This window comes from Chaetodon auriga, chromosome 17 (assembly GCF_051107435.1).
Source record: "Chaetodon auriga isolate fChaAug3 chromosome 17, fChaAug3.hap1, whole genome shotgun sequence".
Lineage (NCBI taxonomy): Eukaryota > Metazoa > Chordata > Actinopteri > Chaetodontiformes > Chaetodontidae > Chaetodon > Chaetodon auriga.
Window position 1 is genome coordinate 19288675 of NC_135090.1, and position 13208 is coordinate 19301882.

The 13208-nt window shown below is 44.3% G+C and overlaps 1 protein-coding gene across 1 annotated transcript; it reads left to right on the top strand.

The window, feature by feature from the left end:
* The first annotated feature begins 4140 nt into the window (after window positions 1-4140).
* Window positions 4141-8074, top strand: LOC143335187 (cyclin-dependent kinase 5 activator 1). The gene is made up of 2 exons (XM_076754424.1): window positions 4141-4652; window positions 5378-8074. The coding sequence occupies exon 2, from the start codon at window positions 5563-5565 to the stop codon at window positions 6553-6555; it is 993 nt and encodes a 330-aa protein (XP_076610539.1). The 5' UTR covers window positions 4141-4652; window positions 5378-5562; the 3' UTR covers window positions 6556-8074.
* The last annotated feature ends 5134 nt before the right edge of the window (window positions 8075-13208 follow it).

Genomic DNA, 13208 nt, shown 5'->3' on the forward strand with positions numbered 1-13208 from the left:
TTTCTTGCATTTAATTATGCTTTATTGCTGGTTAAAGGGGAACAATAGTCTACCTGACTTCACCTCTTCGACTGCTGCCTCGTGAAATGTACTGTAGACGCTGAAGCTGCTTGCATGATAAGAGAGGCAGTGAATGCACAGCAGGGGAGTTTTGTCTTTCCTCTCTTCTGGAGAATGACTCAGTAATAAAGCAGAGAGTCTGACAGCTTGTTGGAGATGCTGCCAAACAAGCTTTCAGACATATTCTGTGATGTTACAAAGTGATTCATGATCAATCAGATGAGTTGTTTGAACCAAAGACTTCCTGACAGAGAAACACTTGAGAGGCCCTTTGTTATTATGGTCTTTTTCACTGTTGGATTCACTGTTTTGGTCCAGAAAAGAGTCACTTTTTACCTGTGGTGGAAAGTAATTGAGTACATTTACTCAACTACTGTACTTAAGCAGCTTGCATATTCAAGGTACTTGTACTTGAGTATTCTATGCAACGTTATACTTTCTGCTGCGCTGCATCTCAGAGGCAAATATTGTACTTTTTACTACATTTGTCTGACAGCTTTAGTCACCAGTTACTTTCCATTTTGTAATTGTTCACACACTTCCTGTCCAATGAAAACATGTATCTCCAAATTTGTTGAATTTGAATGTTTCTAATGTTTTCTAATAAACTGAAAATCGTCCTCCTTCGGCTAAATGAACTCTTTAAAAAGCCCCTTGGATCAGCTGGAAAAAGCATCGTCACAAAGCTGAAAACAGGCTGTTTGTCTGAGCTCATGATGCTTTTTAGAGATACGTGGTTCTCACAGAACAGCCATGCTGCAAACATATGATGATCTTCCAGAATATGATGCATTACTGTAGATTAAACCAGCCAACAGTACATAAAGTAGCTCAAACGAGCTCAACCTTAATCATCTACACACTTCTACTGTTCATACTTGAAGTAAATTGTGCGGCTGATACTTGCATACATGATGACTTTGAGTTGGTCTTTCCCTCTTCTGACTGCCTCTGGGGGGTTCGTGTCCTTCACGGCTCCTGCCCCTGAGGGAGGACTCTGTGAAAGAGTCACACTCCCTCTATATGACAGGATTCTTCGACCTTACATGAACCCGGGACCGTGAATGGCTTCACGATACAAACAGGGCTGTTGACACCTTTAGGTGGATGATACGATGTTCTCTAAATTTACTGGACTTGTTTATTCGTGGATCTAAAGGCAGCGCGAAGAAAAGACTCCTCTGATTAACTTGATTCCTGGAAGACAAAGAACGAGCTCAAGGACCGGGGCTGACCTGGATGTTGAGTTGAGTGCTTGTGGCTCACGGTGGACTTGAATTTTATTGGTGTTTTTCTTTTATGAGTGTGTGATGTGTTGTTGTTTGATGTAGATACATGTTCAGTATGTGTGAGCGCCGACAGTAAAGGAGAGTTTTTAAATAAACCTCCTTCTATATGTCCTGTGTTTGCCTGCGTCTTGTCGTCCTCTGCACACTACCCCCCTTCTTATCTCATCTATCCCATAATCCTTTGTCTATTTTGTTTATTCTCTGGTTTCCCACACGTTATCATCTCCAGGGAACTTTTTAGAAGTTCCTCCTCCTTTCCCAGAAAAGTCATTAGCCGTTCATTGATGCCAAAGAGTCATTGGTACGTGAAATTAAAAAATGAGGAATCATAATATCCAAACAATGACTGGGTGCCACTTTCTAACATGGGATCTTTTGTAAAGGGTTTCTAAATTGTAATATTTTTTTATTTTATTAATGGTTAAGTAATAATCTTATTGTGTTGTAGACCTGTTTACTAATTTTCATTATTATTTTTATTTATTTACAGTAATTTGGATGTTTATACTGTTGGTTGGACAGAGTGAAAGTTTCACTTCAGCCTCTGAGCAGCTGTCATTATCAGAATTTCTACAATCCATCGATTGAAAGGGAAGCTAATCAGCAGATTAATCCATCATGATAATAGTTGCAGTCCTCAACGAAATAGTTCAAAATGAGCTCCACCTCAACTACAGCAGTAAAATCCTGCTTTTACATCAACGCATGAGTAATAATAATCTAATGATTGAACATATAACAGTAGACCACTTTGATACTTTGAGTACATTTACTTGATTATACGATTACATTTTCAATGAGCACTTCTACTTGTAATATTTACAGTGTGGTCTGCATACATGTGTGTTTATGATATATTGTGTTCATCAGTGCTTCAGTTCATGTCCACAGGAACAAGACAGAGCCCACTGAAGAAGCGCTCGTAGATATTTCACTTGCAAACGTATCTGATCCTCTTATACTCGGCAGCTCAGGCAACTCCACGACCTACAATACAGGATGAACTCGTGAAGAGTTGCATAAGAGGAGCTGACCTGTCCCCACGTGAGGGAGGCTTACACACTGCAGCGAACCCTCCCAGGTGTGTGTCACTCCCTCTCATCTCATCACGACCTCATATTTCCTTTTCAATTCCGTCTGATTCATGAAGCTTTATCTGTCCGTTCAGGTGATGGACGTACAGTTGAAGGCAGAGAGGAGTCACAGAAACAAAAACATGGTGTTAACTTCACCACAGAGACAGCACAGCAGCAGTAAATATAACAAAGATTTCAGGCAGGTTTATGAGCGGCACAGAGTCTCAGAGTGTTTAAGAAAGGACATTTAATCTAACATTTGTGCGCTAATGTTCCTATAAATCAATATGAACCTGTAATTTTACCTCCCGCTGCTTGACATGTATATTTCCAGGCTTCTGGGGGACTGTTGTATATCTTCTTTGAAGTCATTACTGCTTTATTGGGCTGCACGCATTCTGCACCACTCGCAGTTTTATGTAGCTGAGAGCGTTTATGAGACTGTCATTCTTTAGCAGGTGAAGTGCTACTTTGTGCAGAGATGGAGACATTTTACCTATCAGACAATGAGTACTACTGCTGCCAGTGCACTACTACTACTACTACTACTACTACTACTACTACTACTGCTGCTGCTGCTGCTGCTGCTGCTGCCAGTCCTACTACTACTACTACTACTATTACAGTGGGGGAATTTAACTAAGTACATTTACATTTTCAGGTTGATTGAGTATTTCCATTTTCTGCAACTTCATACTTGAATTCGACTACATGTTGGAGGGAAATATTGTACTGTTCACTCCATCTGTTTGATAACTTTAGTTACTTTTCAGATAAATAAGAAAAACATAGCATTTAATTTAGATAATATTAAGATAAGAGAGCATTGATCTTGGTGAAATACACAAGCTACCAGGCAAAATATGATTAAAAAAAAAAAGAGTTCCACCTTTACCAGCTGCAATTAAAGCATGAACACATGAATGTTTTAATAATTATAATGCAATAATATAATGCAAAATACTTTGCAATGGGCCATTCTGCACAATGAGTACTACCAGTAACACTGCATTGTGGTAGTGTTGGTTTCCAGTTCTATTATTCATCACCTTCACCATCATCTTATTTTGAAGTTTATATCTGAAGTTGGAAATCAGCTGTTGGGGAAACATTATGACCACAGGGTCCATTTACTTTGATCGTATCACATGATCGTCATCAGCAGATGAGAGGAAGTCGTTAAAAAAAAGCGAGTGAACATTTACGGAGCTGATGAAGATCATGTGATGTGATTGAGAGCTGTGGAAGAGCTGGTGAATGAACCTCGCGTGAGATGAGACTGTGTCCTCAACATCTCTTGTTTTCTTTTAAGTCTCATCTAGTTTAAAACTAAATGACTCAATTCATAACAACTTTATCTTATTCTATTCTAATATTAATTAGCTAATAATCAATAGTTGTATTGTTATTATTATTATTATTAATGTCATTTACGAATTGCATTTTATTCGGTCTGATATTTGGGTATAGGTTAAATTTGGGTTAAAGTTAAGCTAAGGCTCCAGAAAATAAATGTTTGTCTAAGTAATCTCCCCAAAAGTAATGAAAACTTAACATGCGCGCGCGCGCGCGCGCGCGCGTGTGTGTGTGTGTGTGTGTGTGGCTGCAGCTGAGCCCCGGTAAGGCGGAGTCTGAGTCGCGGGGAGGCGGTGTGAGGAGCCGCTCTGTGCGCTCACTGGCTGCTCCGCCTTTCGTGAGTGAGAGCCCGTTTAGAGGTGTCCGACTGCCGGGACCGATCACCGGTCAGTAGGCGAGGAAAGCTCAGAGAGCGGACTCACAGCTGCACCGGAGTCCAGGAACAGAACCGAGAAGTCTGAGGAGACTTTACGCTCGGGTCTGAGGGATGGAATGCATTGAAAGGACTCAGACACTGTGAAAGTTTGCATTTCGGATATGGAGACACAAACGAAAAGACAGTTAATCTCAGTAAAGTCAAGCATCCTTCTCGCCTGGGTCTGAGGTGCAGCGGAGGATGACACCTGCACCGCGCCTGGCGAGGACCGACGCGCTGTTCCACACTTGGCATCTTTGAAGAGTATGTCAAAGCTTCTGCAAGAGTCACTTTCTGCCTCTGATTGTGCAGACTGATCACCAACCTGCTCGCTGCCGTGTCAAATTTTCGGCTGTGGCTGCAGAAACAGCGCATTTGTTGCGCTCCTTTATGTCTTTGCACCATCGCGGACTGCGGCAACAAACAGACTCGCACCCGGACATCTCGTCCACACAGGTGAGCATCAGAGCAGCTCAGTGAAGATTCAGTTTTAAGATCAGTGTGTTTTTATGGTGTCACAGTTGTTATGATTGTAAACTAAAATAAGGATGTTTGAAATGGAAACTATTGTCTGTTTTCACAGAAGGGAATAATGTGTTAACCTGTGCTCTGTGCGCACCAGTCACCATCTTGGCTCCTGCATTTAATCATTAAGATAAAGATAAGAGTCCTTTTAATAGTTTTGAATCCAGGAATCTTCACAGGTTTCAGAGAATAGAGCTCATAGATTACATCAGGCTGAAGATTAACCCCTTGAAATCCATTTTAACTCATTTATTTCCCCTTACAGATTGGAACACAGTGTCCACTCCGCCTGACAGCACTGCACATATATTCTTTGTACATGTTCCACCTCTTCATTGTGGCTGTATGGCGCCCGCAGAGTGAAATATTCAACACAAAACAGCATGTTTTCATGGCTGCAGATGTAGATGTCTTTAAATCAATATTCAGCCTGGTATATTTGGAAACTTTGATCTCTTTCTCCACTAGAATTTCAAGTTAATTGGGTTCATACTCATGTTCGGCTTCACAGAACCAGATGGGAAGCAGAGAGGTTAATTTCAGCAAGGTGCACTTTACAGTATGTGGTCCACATTTAACTGGGGTTAGGTGTTATGTTTTTATATTTACAGTAAAATTGTCTAAATCCTCTCTTCCTGTGTATTTTACTGTTGCAGGTAATGCCATTTAAACCACATCCAGCTCACCTTGACATGTCTGCACGGCTCGTCTCTTCATGCTGTTTCCCTGTTGAGAGTTCCCATCTGCTGGATGTTAAGAAATAAAAGAGAGCTTTGCCTCAAACGCGTCCCCTCTCTGTAACAGCAGTAAGGCAGTATAATCTCTGGAGCACTGACTCACCATGGGCACTGTACTATCACTGTCTCCCGGCTCTCGGAAATCAGGCTACTATGACAACCGGCCGGGCTCACTCAGCCACTACCCGAGCCTCAGCAGCCGCTCTCTTAACAGCCAGAAAGACCGCGGGCTGAAGAGGGGTCAGTCCATCTTCCTCCCGGCGCTCACATGGAAGCGACTGGTAGCCTCTACGAAGAAGAAAGGCAACTCCAAGAAAGGCTCCGGCGGTCCCGTGGCCCTCGGGGACCCTCTCAATAACAACAACAGCATCAACATCTATCAAAAAGACACCGTGTTGCATCTCAACCGTGAGAATGTGAAGAAATCGCTGTCATGTGCCAACCTGTCCAGCTATGAGGGCCCAGCAGGACTGGGTCTGGGGCTCGGCTATGGCCTGGGGTTGGGCCAGGGGCACGGATGTGGCTACAGCAAGTCCCAACAGCTTTCCTCTGTGAAGAAAGTTCCCCAAGGGACAGTGACTTCGTCCCCAAAGCGTGTCATTGTCCAGGCATCCACCAGCGAGCTCCTGCGCTGCCTCGGGGAGTTCCTGTGCTGCCGCTGCTATCGCCTGAAGCATCTGTCCCCGGCCGACCCGGTGCTCTGGCTGCGGGCCGTGGACCGCTCGCTGCTGCTGCAGGGCTGGCAGGACCAGGCCTTCGTCACGCCGGCCAATGTGGTCTTCGTCTACATGCTCTGCCGAGACGTCGTGGACGGCGACCTGGTGGCGTCGGAGCACGAGCTGCAGGCCATCCTGCTCACCTGCCTCTACCTGTCCTACTCCTACATGGGCAATGAGATCTCATACCCGCTCAAGCCCTTCCTGGTTGAGGCGGGTAAGGAGGCCTTCTGGGACCGTTGCCTCGCCATCATCGATGCTACCAGCTCCAAGATGCTGCGCATCAACGCAGACCCGCACTTTTTCACACAAGTATTTGCTGAACTCAAGAGTGAAGGCGGGTGTGGCCCCCAGGACTATAGTCGGGTGCTGGATCGGTGAGAGGAAGTTTGAGCACCCATTCTTGCTGACCGCATGCCTTTTTGTACACTCATGCACACGTATACTTTACTACACGTTTGTCTCAAACAGACTCCTCTCCCCGTTTCTTATTCTGCTGCCCTGCAGGACCACTGAAGGCCTATCTTGACAGAGTTACGTAGACATATTTAATCATTCCACCTGTGTTTGTTGCCATCGTCACGTTCCATCCACAGATAGAAATCAGGAATTTTTCCCTGCAGCATTTTCTCTGATAATTGGCTAACAGAGGCCCATGGTTGTGTTTGTTTTCCTGGAATATCCACCTGAGTTTACTTGAACTGAAGAACCATTTGGTGCACCCGTCCCATCTGACCCCATGTGTCGTCCCAGCTGTCCCTCTGGACCCAGCATCCTCACCCTCCTATTTGAATGTGATCAGTGTGCACAGGAGGAGAAGACGCCATCATTACTCACAAAACGCCATCAAGGATTTTTCAGTGGTTAGACTCTAAATGTCCGAGCGGAGTCACAGAAGAATGAACCGTGGCACAGACAATGTAATCCACCTAGGCAGTGTTATATTTTCCAGGACAATACAAGGAGACATCTTGACATCCGCTGCTGGCTAAGCCCCGTGTGCCAGCAGTGAAAAGTGACTCAGACTGATGGGAACAGCTGAGAGGTCCAAGTAAGGTCCTGCTGGTCCTGCTGTGCGCTGTGTAATCACTAAAGCAAAACGAACAGGCAGTGTTTTGTGGAGCCTTTTGAGGGTCGTCTGGCCTGAGGGGACAGTTGCTATTTCTTCTCTTTACCCACTCAAACCTGCCACTGGACTCCTTCTCTTTTTCCATTTTATCTCATCTCAGGAGAGTTTTATGTTGGAGGCAGAATGTGGACTTAGTATCGGCACGGTTTGTGTGAGTGCGTGCACGGCTATGTGTGTGTAGGCATTGTGCAGTGGACGGCAGCCAGGGTCATCAGCTGTTTACTCCATCCTTTGTTCCCTGCGTCTTGTTGACGGGGCACCCACAGCCGTGGTATTAATGAGATTAGCAGATTACTGCAGCCCCTCCCCTCCTGCAACCTCTGCCCCCTTCTTGTCCTCTCGGCAGCCCTGCGTAGCTTCAGTGACTAATCCGGGCCAGGCTGGACCGTGCTGGACTCTAAACACACACGCTCGTGCACAAACACACACACATTTAAATACGGCGTCGTGTGCGCTTTATTCTCCTCGGTGCATGAATAAAACGCTGTGTGACGCACGTGTGCAGCTCAGGGTCCAGTGCTGAGGCAGTAAAGCTCTGTGAGAGATATCCCGGCAGGAATGGCACATGAATGCTGATGTGGTTGAAGGAGTTTGTTGTTGTTGCCTCTGAATTTGTCCCACTTTCCTATCAGTCACTTGTCATCATCTGCCATTGATCAGTGAAGTTTAGGGTTCATCTTCAGTGCTGATAGCTGGTAGTCGAAAGCACAAATTAGCTGCTAATTATGCAACAGAGTGGCGTTAAAAAACAATAAATGATTCAGTTACATTAAAAACAAAAATAATGAACCCTGCCTGTATCACAAGGACAGCGGTGTTTGGCTCATGACCCTTCCTTCCTTTTATTTTAACATTTTTTAGGGTCTGCAAAGAGCAAAGATTAGAGGAAATATTTGTTTTTTTTTTCTGCTTTTGCACTCTGTTCATCATCTTGTGACAGGCAGGTTGGGAGCCACTGGTTTCCATGAGGATGTTGTTGGTTCAAGATGTGTTGCCCACAGTAGCATGTGGCAAAGCCTTAATCTTATTGTGTTCAGGCATCAGGAGGCTTTGGTGCTCCACTTCTCTCACCCATGAGGCAATCGCTCTTGCATGTAGCTTTGACACCACAGTATATATTCACTGCCAAGGTCATACAATGAGCAAGCATCCCTGTAAGATCTGACCTTTACATATACGTGCAAACAGGAACGTGCACACATATCTTGAGAGGCTTTTGCTGTAACTGGAAAAAAAGAACCCTAACCACGCTGCCTGCACGTTAGCCACCCAGCTAGCTGGCTGAGATTGGTTCATGTGATAGCATAATAGAAAGCAATATGTGCAACGTGATGCAAATGTGACAAGCTGTTCATTGTTTGGAAGCACATGGAGATTTTTACTCTCGGGGCATCTCACTGGTTATACCACTCAGCATTAATCATTCCCACAACTTCAAAAGTCTCACCCGGAGTGATATTCAGTATCACATGACAGGGCAGCCCAATCTCCGCAGGCATGCATCTAAAAGTAATAAGAGCTTGGACGCTATGGTGATTTAATTTGGTCCAACTTCCACATTTACAGGCTGCTCATGTTTATGCAGCCACAATAGCAAAAACAAAGTGCAGCTCAGCCAAAAAGGGCAAATGGGCTGCTGCTTGGGCAACTTTAACCCGGCCTTGTGTACATCCTTGTGTGCAAACAAACACACTCTGGTTCACATCCCCTCCTTGGGTAATCCAGTCCTAATCCTCCCACCCAATCAAATAGAGAGATGGAGCGAGGGATGAAAACAAGGGGACATAAGTAAATGGTTCAGAATCCGATGAGATTCGGTGTCACACTTCTCGTACAGTTTTGGCCCTTGGCTCAGCCTTCAAATCCTGCTCTAACAAACCGGAGGCCCCTGAGAGCCACAGCCCAGCCCTGCTGCCTATTCCAGCTCACCCGGGCTTATTGAAGTCAAGCCTGCCTCCCTGCTCGCCTGAGGGATCTCGCATGAGCTCACACCAGTCAACCAGAGAGGAGTGACGGCAGTGATTCACGCTCAGAGAGTAGAGACACCGCCGTCTCTTTTTCTGGAGCTTTGACTGGCAGCCATTTTGGGCTCGTTGGTGCAGCTCGCTCTCTCTGGCCTGGCCCCGGCTCTGACAAGGACACTTGTGTCTTGACTCACCCCCCCCCCCCGTCCCTCCCTCTTCCCCCCACCAACCCAATTTCCACACACACTCAGCTGTTGTTCCCTGCCTGTTTCATTAGATTTGACACCCCACACCCGCCAGCCATTGTCAGGACGAGGAAGGGCAGAATAGGACTGTTTGTTGGCATCACGTTGGCTGTGTTTGTGTGTGAATGTGGGTCAAAGTTAAGGGTAACATCTGCTTCCACCATCCGCCTCCTGTAGACGTGGACGTTAATAAAATCAGAAGATACAGTCCAGCGTGTTCTTATTAACCTGACAACTACAATAAAGAACAATCTGCAGCAGGTTTCCTTCAGCGGCACGTTGTAACTCTTCGTTTATTGAAAGCTCTTGCTCATATTTGGTTCGTTGTTCCCGCTCGCTGACGGCTCAGACACAGAGGAACCATGCTCATTTAAGCCCAATTGAGCTTTAACTCAATTTGTCGAATGTGACGTGTGTTGGTCTTGATAAAAAAATCAACTGTCCCCTCTTTCAGTACCTCTGTCAAATCAGCCGCCGAGCTGGATCGCGTCGCTGTTCATCCAATCGTTTCGCCAAGTGGAGCAACTTCCAAGCCAATTAACTCACATCTCAGCTGCAGCTCTAATTCTGTTCATCCAATCAAACCCCTCGGCACGAGTCCCGAGCTCTTTGACTGACGGCAAACAAACACATGACGCTCGTGACATCTCTGTGGATAATGTAGGACTCTTTTCACTTGGAAAGTGATTGACTCCAGATATTTAAACAAGATTAAATAGGACATTTAGTGTAAACTGGAACCTTTCTCTGTGGATGGGACCTTCATCTGGGACTCAGATGGGCCTTAGACTGGCTCTGTTTTGGAGACTTTTTTTGTTTGTGTGAACAATGTGATAAAAGATTTAACAGATAAGTCCGGTGTTATTCTATATTCTTCTTATTGTCATCAAGTACCATGCATTAGACCATATTTTAGTATTTTCAGACTTTCCTAAATTCCCATTTGTTTATACTAAAGATACAGATCTTTACAAACATATCAAAATACTTTCCTAAAAAAAAAGCTGGGCACTGTCGTTTTTAGCAAATGTGACTCAAACAGGAGTAAAAAATGCATTTGTTGGGGACTATTTTGTCTATATTCATTCTAGTGAAGGAAAGTGGATTTAAACAGCACAGAGGAATAAGACACATCAGGCTGTGGACACATTGATAATCAATCAGTTATTGATTTCTTTTGCTGACAATAAGAAACGTATCGTATATCACGAGACTTTTCCCTTAAGTCGCCACAGCTCTATGAGTTGTGTTAAGTTATTTCAGTATGCTGCTGCTGCTGCTGCTGCTGCTGCTGTTGCTGTAGGTGGGTGTGAGATTTCAATGGCACACCTTAGACTGATGATGTAAATATGTGGGTGTGTAACAAAGAGCAGTTAAGTATGAAAAAAATGAACAAAAAGAAATAGTGTTGCTGTGTAGTAGCATGCATGCCAGCCGGGTAGTTTAGAGATGTTTCTTTTCTTTTTTTTTACCTCTGCTTTTGATTTTTATATGTGACGTTTTAAATGAAAGATTATTTCTTTGGTAACTTAAAACTGGAGTGTTCCTTCATAGGAAACATGATGTCAACAGTATTAAAGTCTCTTACGACTGCAGATGTAACTATCATCATTATGGGTTCTGTTCACGTTTAGAAACAATAGAGACACAAATAAATAATCAACTCTCATTCTTCTCAAGCCTGAAATAGCGAAGCATGTGAACTCATATGAGCTATGACAGAATTATAACTTAACATTCTTAATTTAAACTCGTATAACGGTCTCACACCGGACTTCATTCGTCGGTTTGCTAATTTAGCTGTGGTCATGATGTGCCATATACTGCAACAAGAATCTCCCCGCCCCCCCAGACTCACACAGACTACAGTATGCATATAGAAATGATCGAGTTAGTGGCTATCAATAGCTTTCCTCATCAATGCACCAGCTGGTGACACAAAGGCAGCCGTTGTACGTGTGGCGTTTGTCGCAGGCAGCTCCAGCTCCGCCTGCGTCCTCCCTGATTGTAGCTTTGCCGCTGATGCTTCAGCTTTTCTTCGCGAAAAGCTCTCAGATTTCACAACTTCACATTCATCACAACGCCTCGTCCGTGTTGTGTCAACACTGGACAGATGTTGGTACAGAGATAAATATATAACTGTCTAGTGTCCATCTCCATCTCCTCCTCCACCTCCTCCTCCTCTTCCACCCGGGTCCCCCTGAGTTTCCATAGTTACCTTCCTCAGCCATCATTGTAACTGTCACCAAAATGAAGCAGCACATCACCTCGAGTGACTTTCGTAAAGCCACTAAAAAGCGTGTGCGTAGCTAAGAGTAAAAACACTGTCGATGGGGAAAACTTGAAGAAAAACAAATGTGACTGTTTCATTTGTCATGTTTTTTTTGTTTGTTTGTTTTCCTTTTTCATGATGATGATGTTTACTATGTTGATTATTTAATAAAGTATTGAGCTGAAATCCAGATCTGGTGACACTCTCTTCATACACGTGCAGCTTTTCACAGTTTTACATCTGCCGGGCTCACACACTTAACTAAAACTGCCTTTGTTCTCCCCACAGCACACATGATGTACTCCGCCTGCAGTCCAGCTAACTTAAGACTGGCAGTAAATTCATGTGGGACATAAAATAGCTTAATGCACAGCCACACAATAGCCTGGCGCTGCAGATGGCCTTTTGGCTTCCTGTCAGGGGGGGAGGCTGCGCTCCATCTGAGCATGTCTCTGCAGTCAATCACCACCCTCTCCGCTCCAACCACAGGTGGAAATACTGCGATGCTGCTCTGCTCAGCAACACCCTGCTCTCAGTATGACGTGAAGCTGTGTGCGGCGCTGAAACATGAAAGAACAAAACTCGGTGCTGCAGAGTTCTGAGCGCTTTGTTCTGTGAGTTTGAAGTAAAAAACGCAGAGAGGAAAGCAGGTTTAGTGGTGGCGGACAGCAGAGCGTCCGCCTCGGGCTGCTTCCCCTGTCACTGTGTGTTATCGCTGATCTGCTCTGTTCACATTCACACACATAAACAGCTGTGGATTTCAACTGCGCTCTGGTTTTTACACTAATCAGACTTTTTTTGACTCACTTGCTTTGGCACAATCTCACAGTTTGTGCATTTCCAGTGGTGGAACACGACAAAGTACATTTACTCAAGTGCTCTAATTAGGCACAATTTATTTGTACTTTACTTGAGTATTTCCATTTTATACTACTTTATACGCCTAATTCAAATTATTAATACAAAATATACATCAGCTAATGAATTCTGATGTATTTTTATTGGTTAAGGTACCTGAATGCATCACTTATTCTGATGAACAGTGCTTCAATCCAGCTCCCAACACTGTAAAGCTCACTGATTAACATATCGTTTGTTTAATGTGCAGTGATGCACCGACTGATGAGTTCATTTACTCTTTGTACGAGCTAAATGATTTCAGTGAATAACCATCGTCTGTAAACAACAGTGTCGCGTTGTTCTATACAAACTGATGTAGTGATTATGTTTTCAGAACAGCGCTTTGGAAAATGTGCTGAAGTAAATGTGAAAACCTGAAGTGTCTGTGCTCACACACTGCTAATAGTCTGCACATGAATAGTCTGATAGAGCAGCAGTTTTTCATTTTTACCAGATTAATTCATTTGACACTGCAAATTTCCCCGCTGTGGGATTAATAAAAGATGACTTTATCTTATCTTATC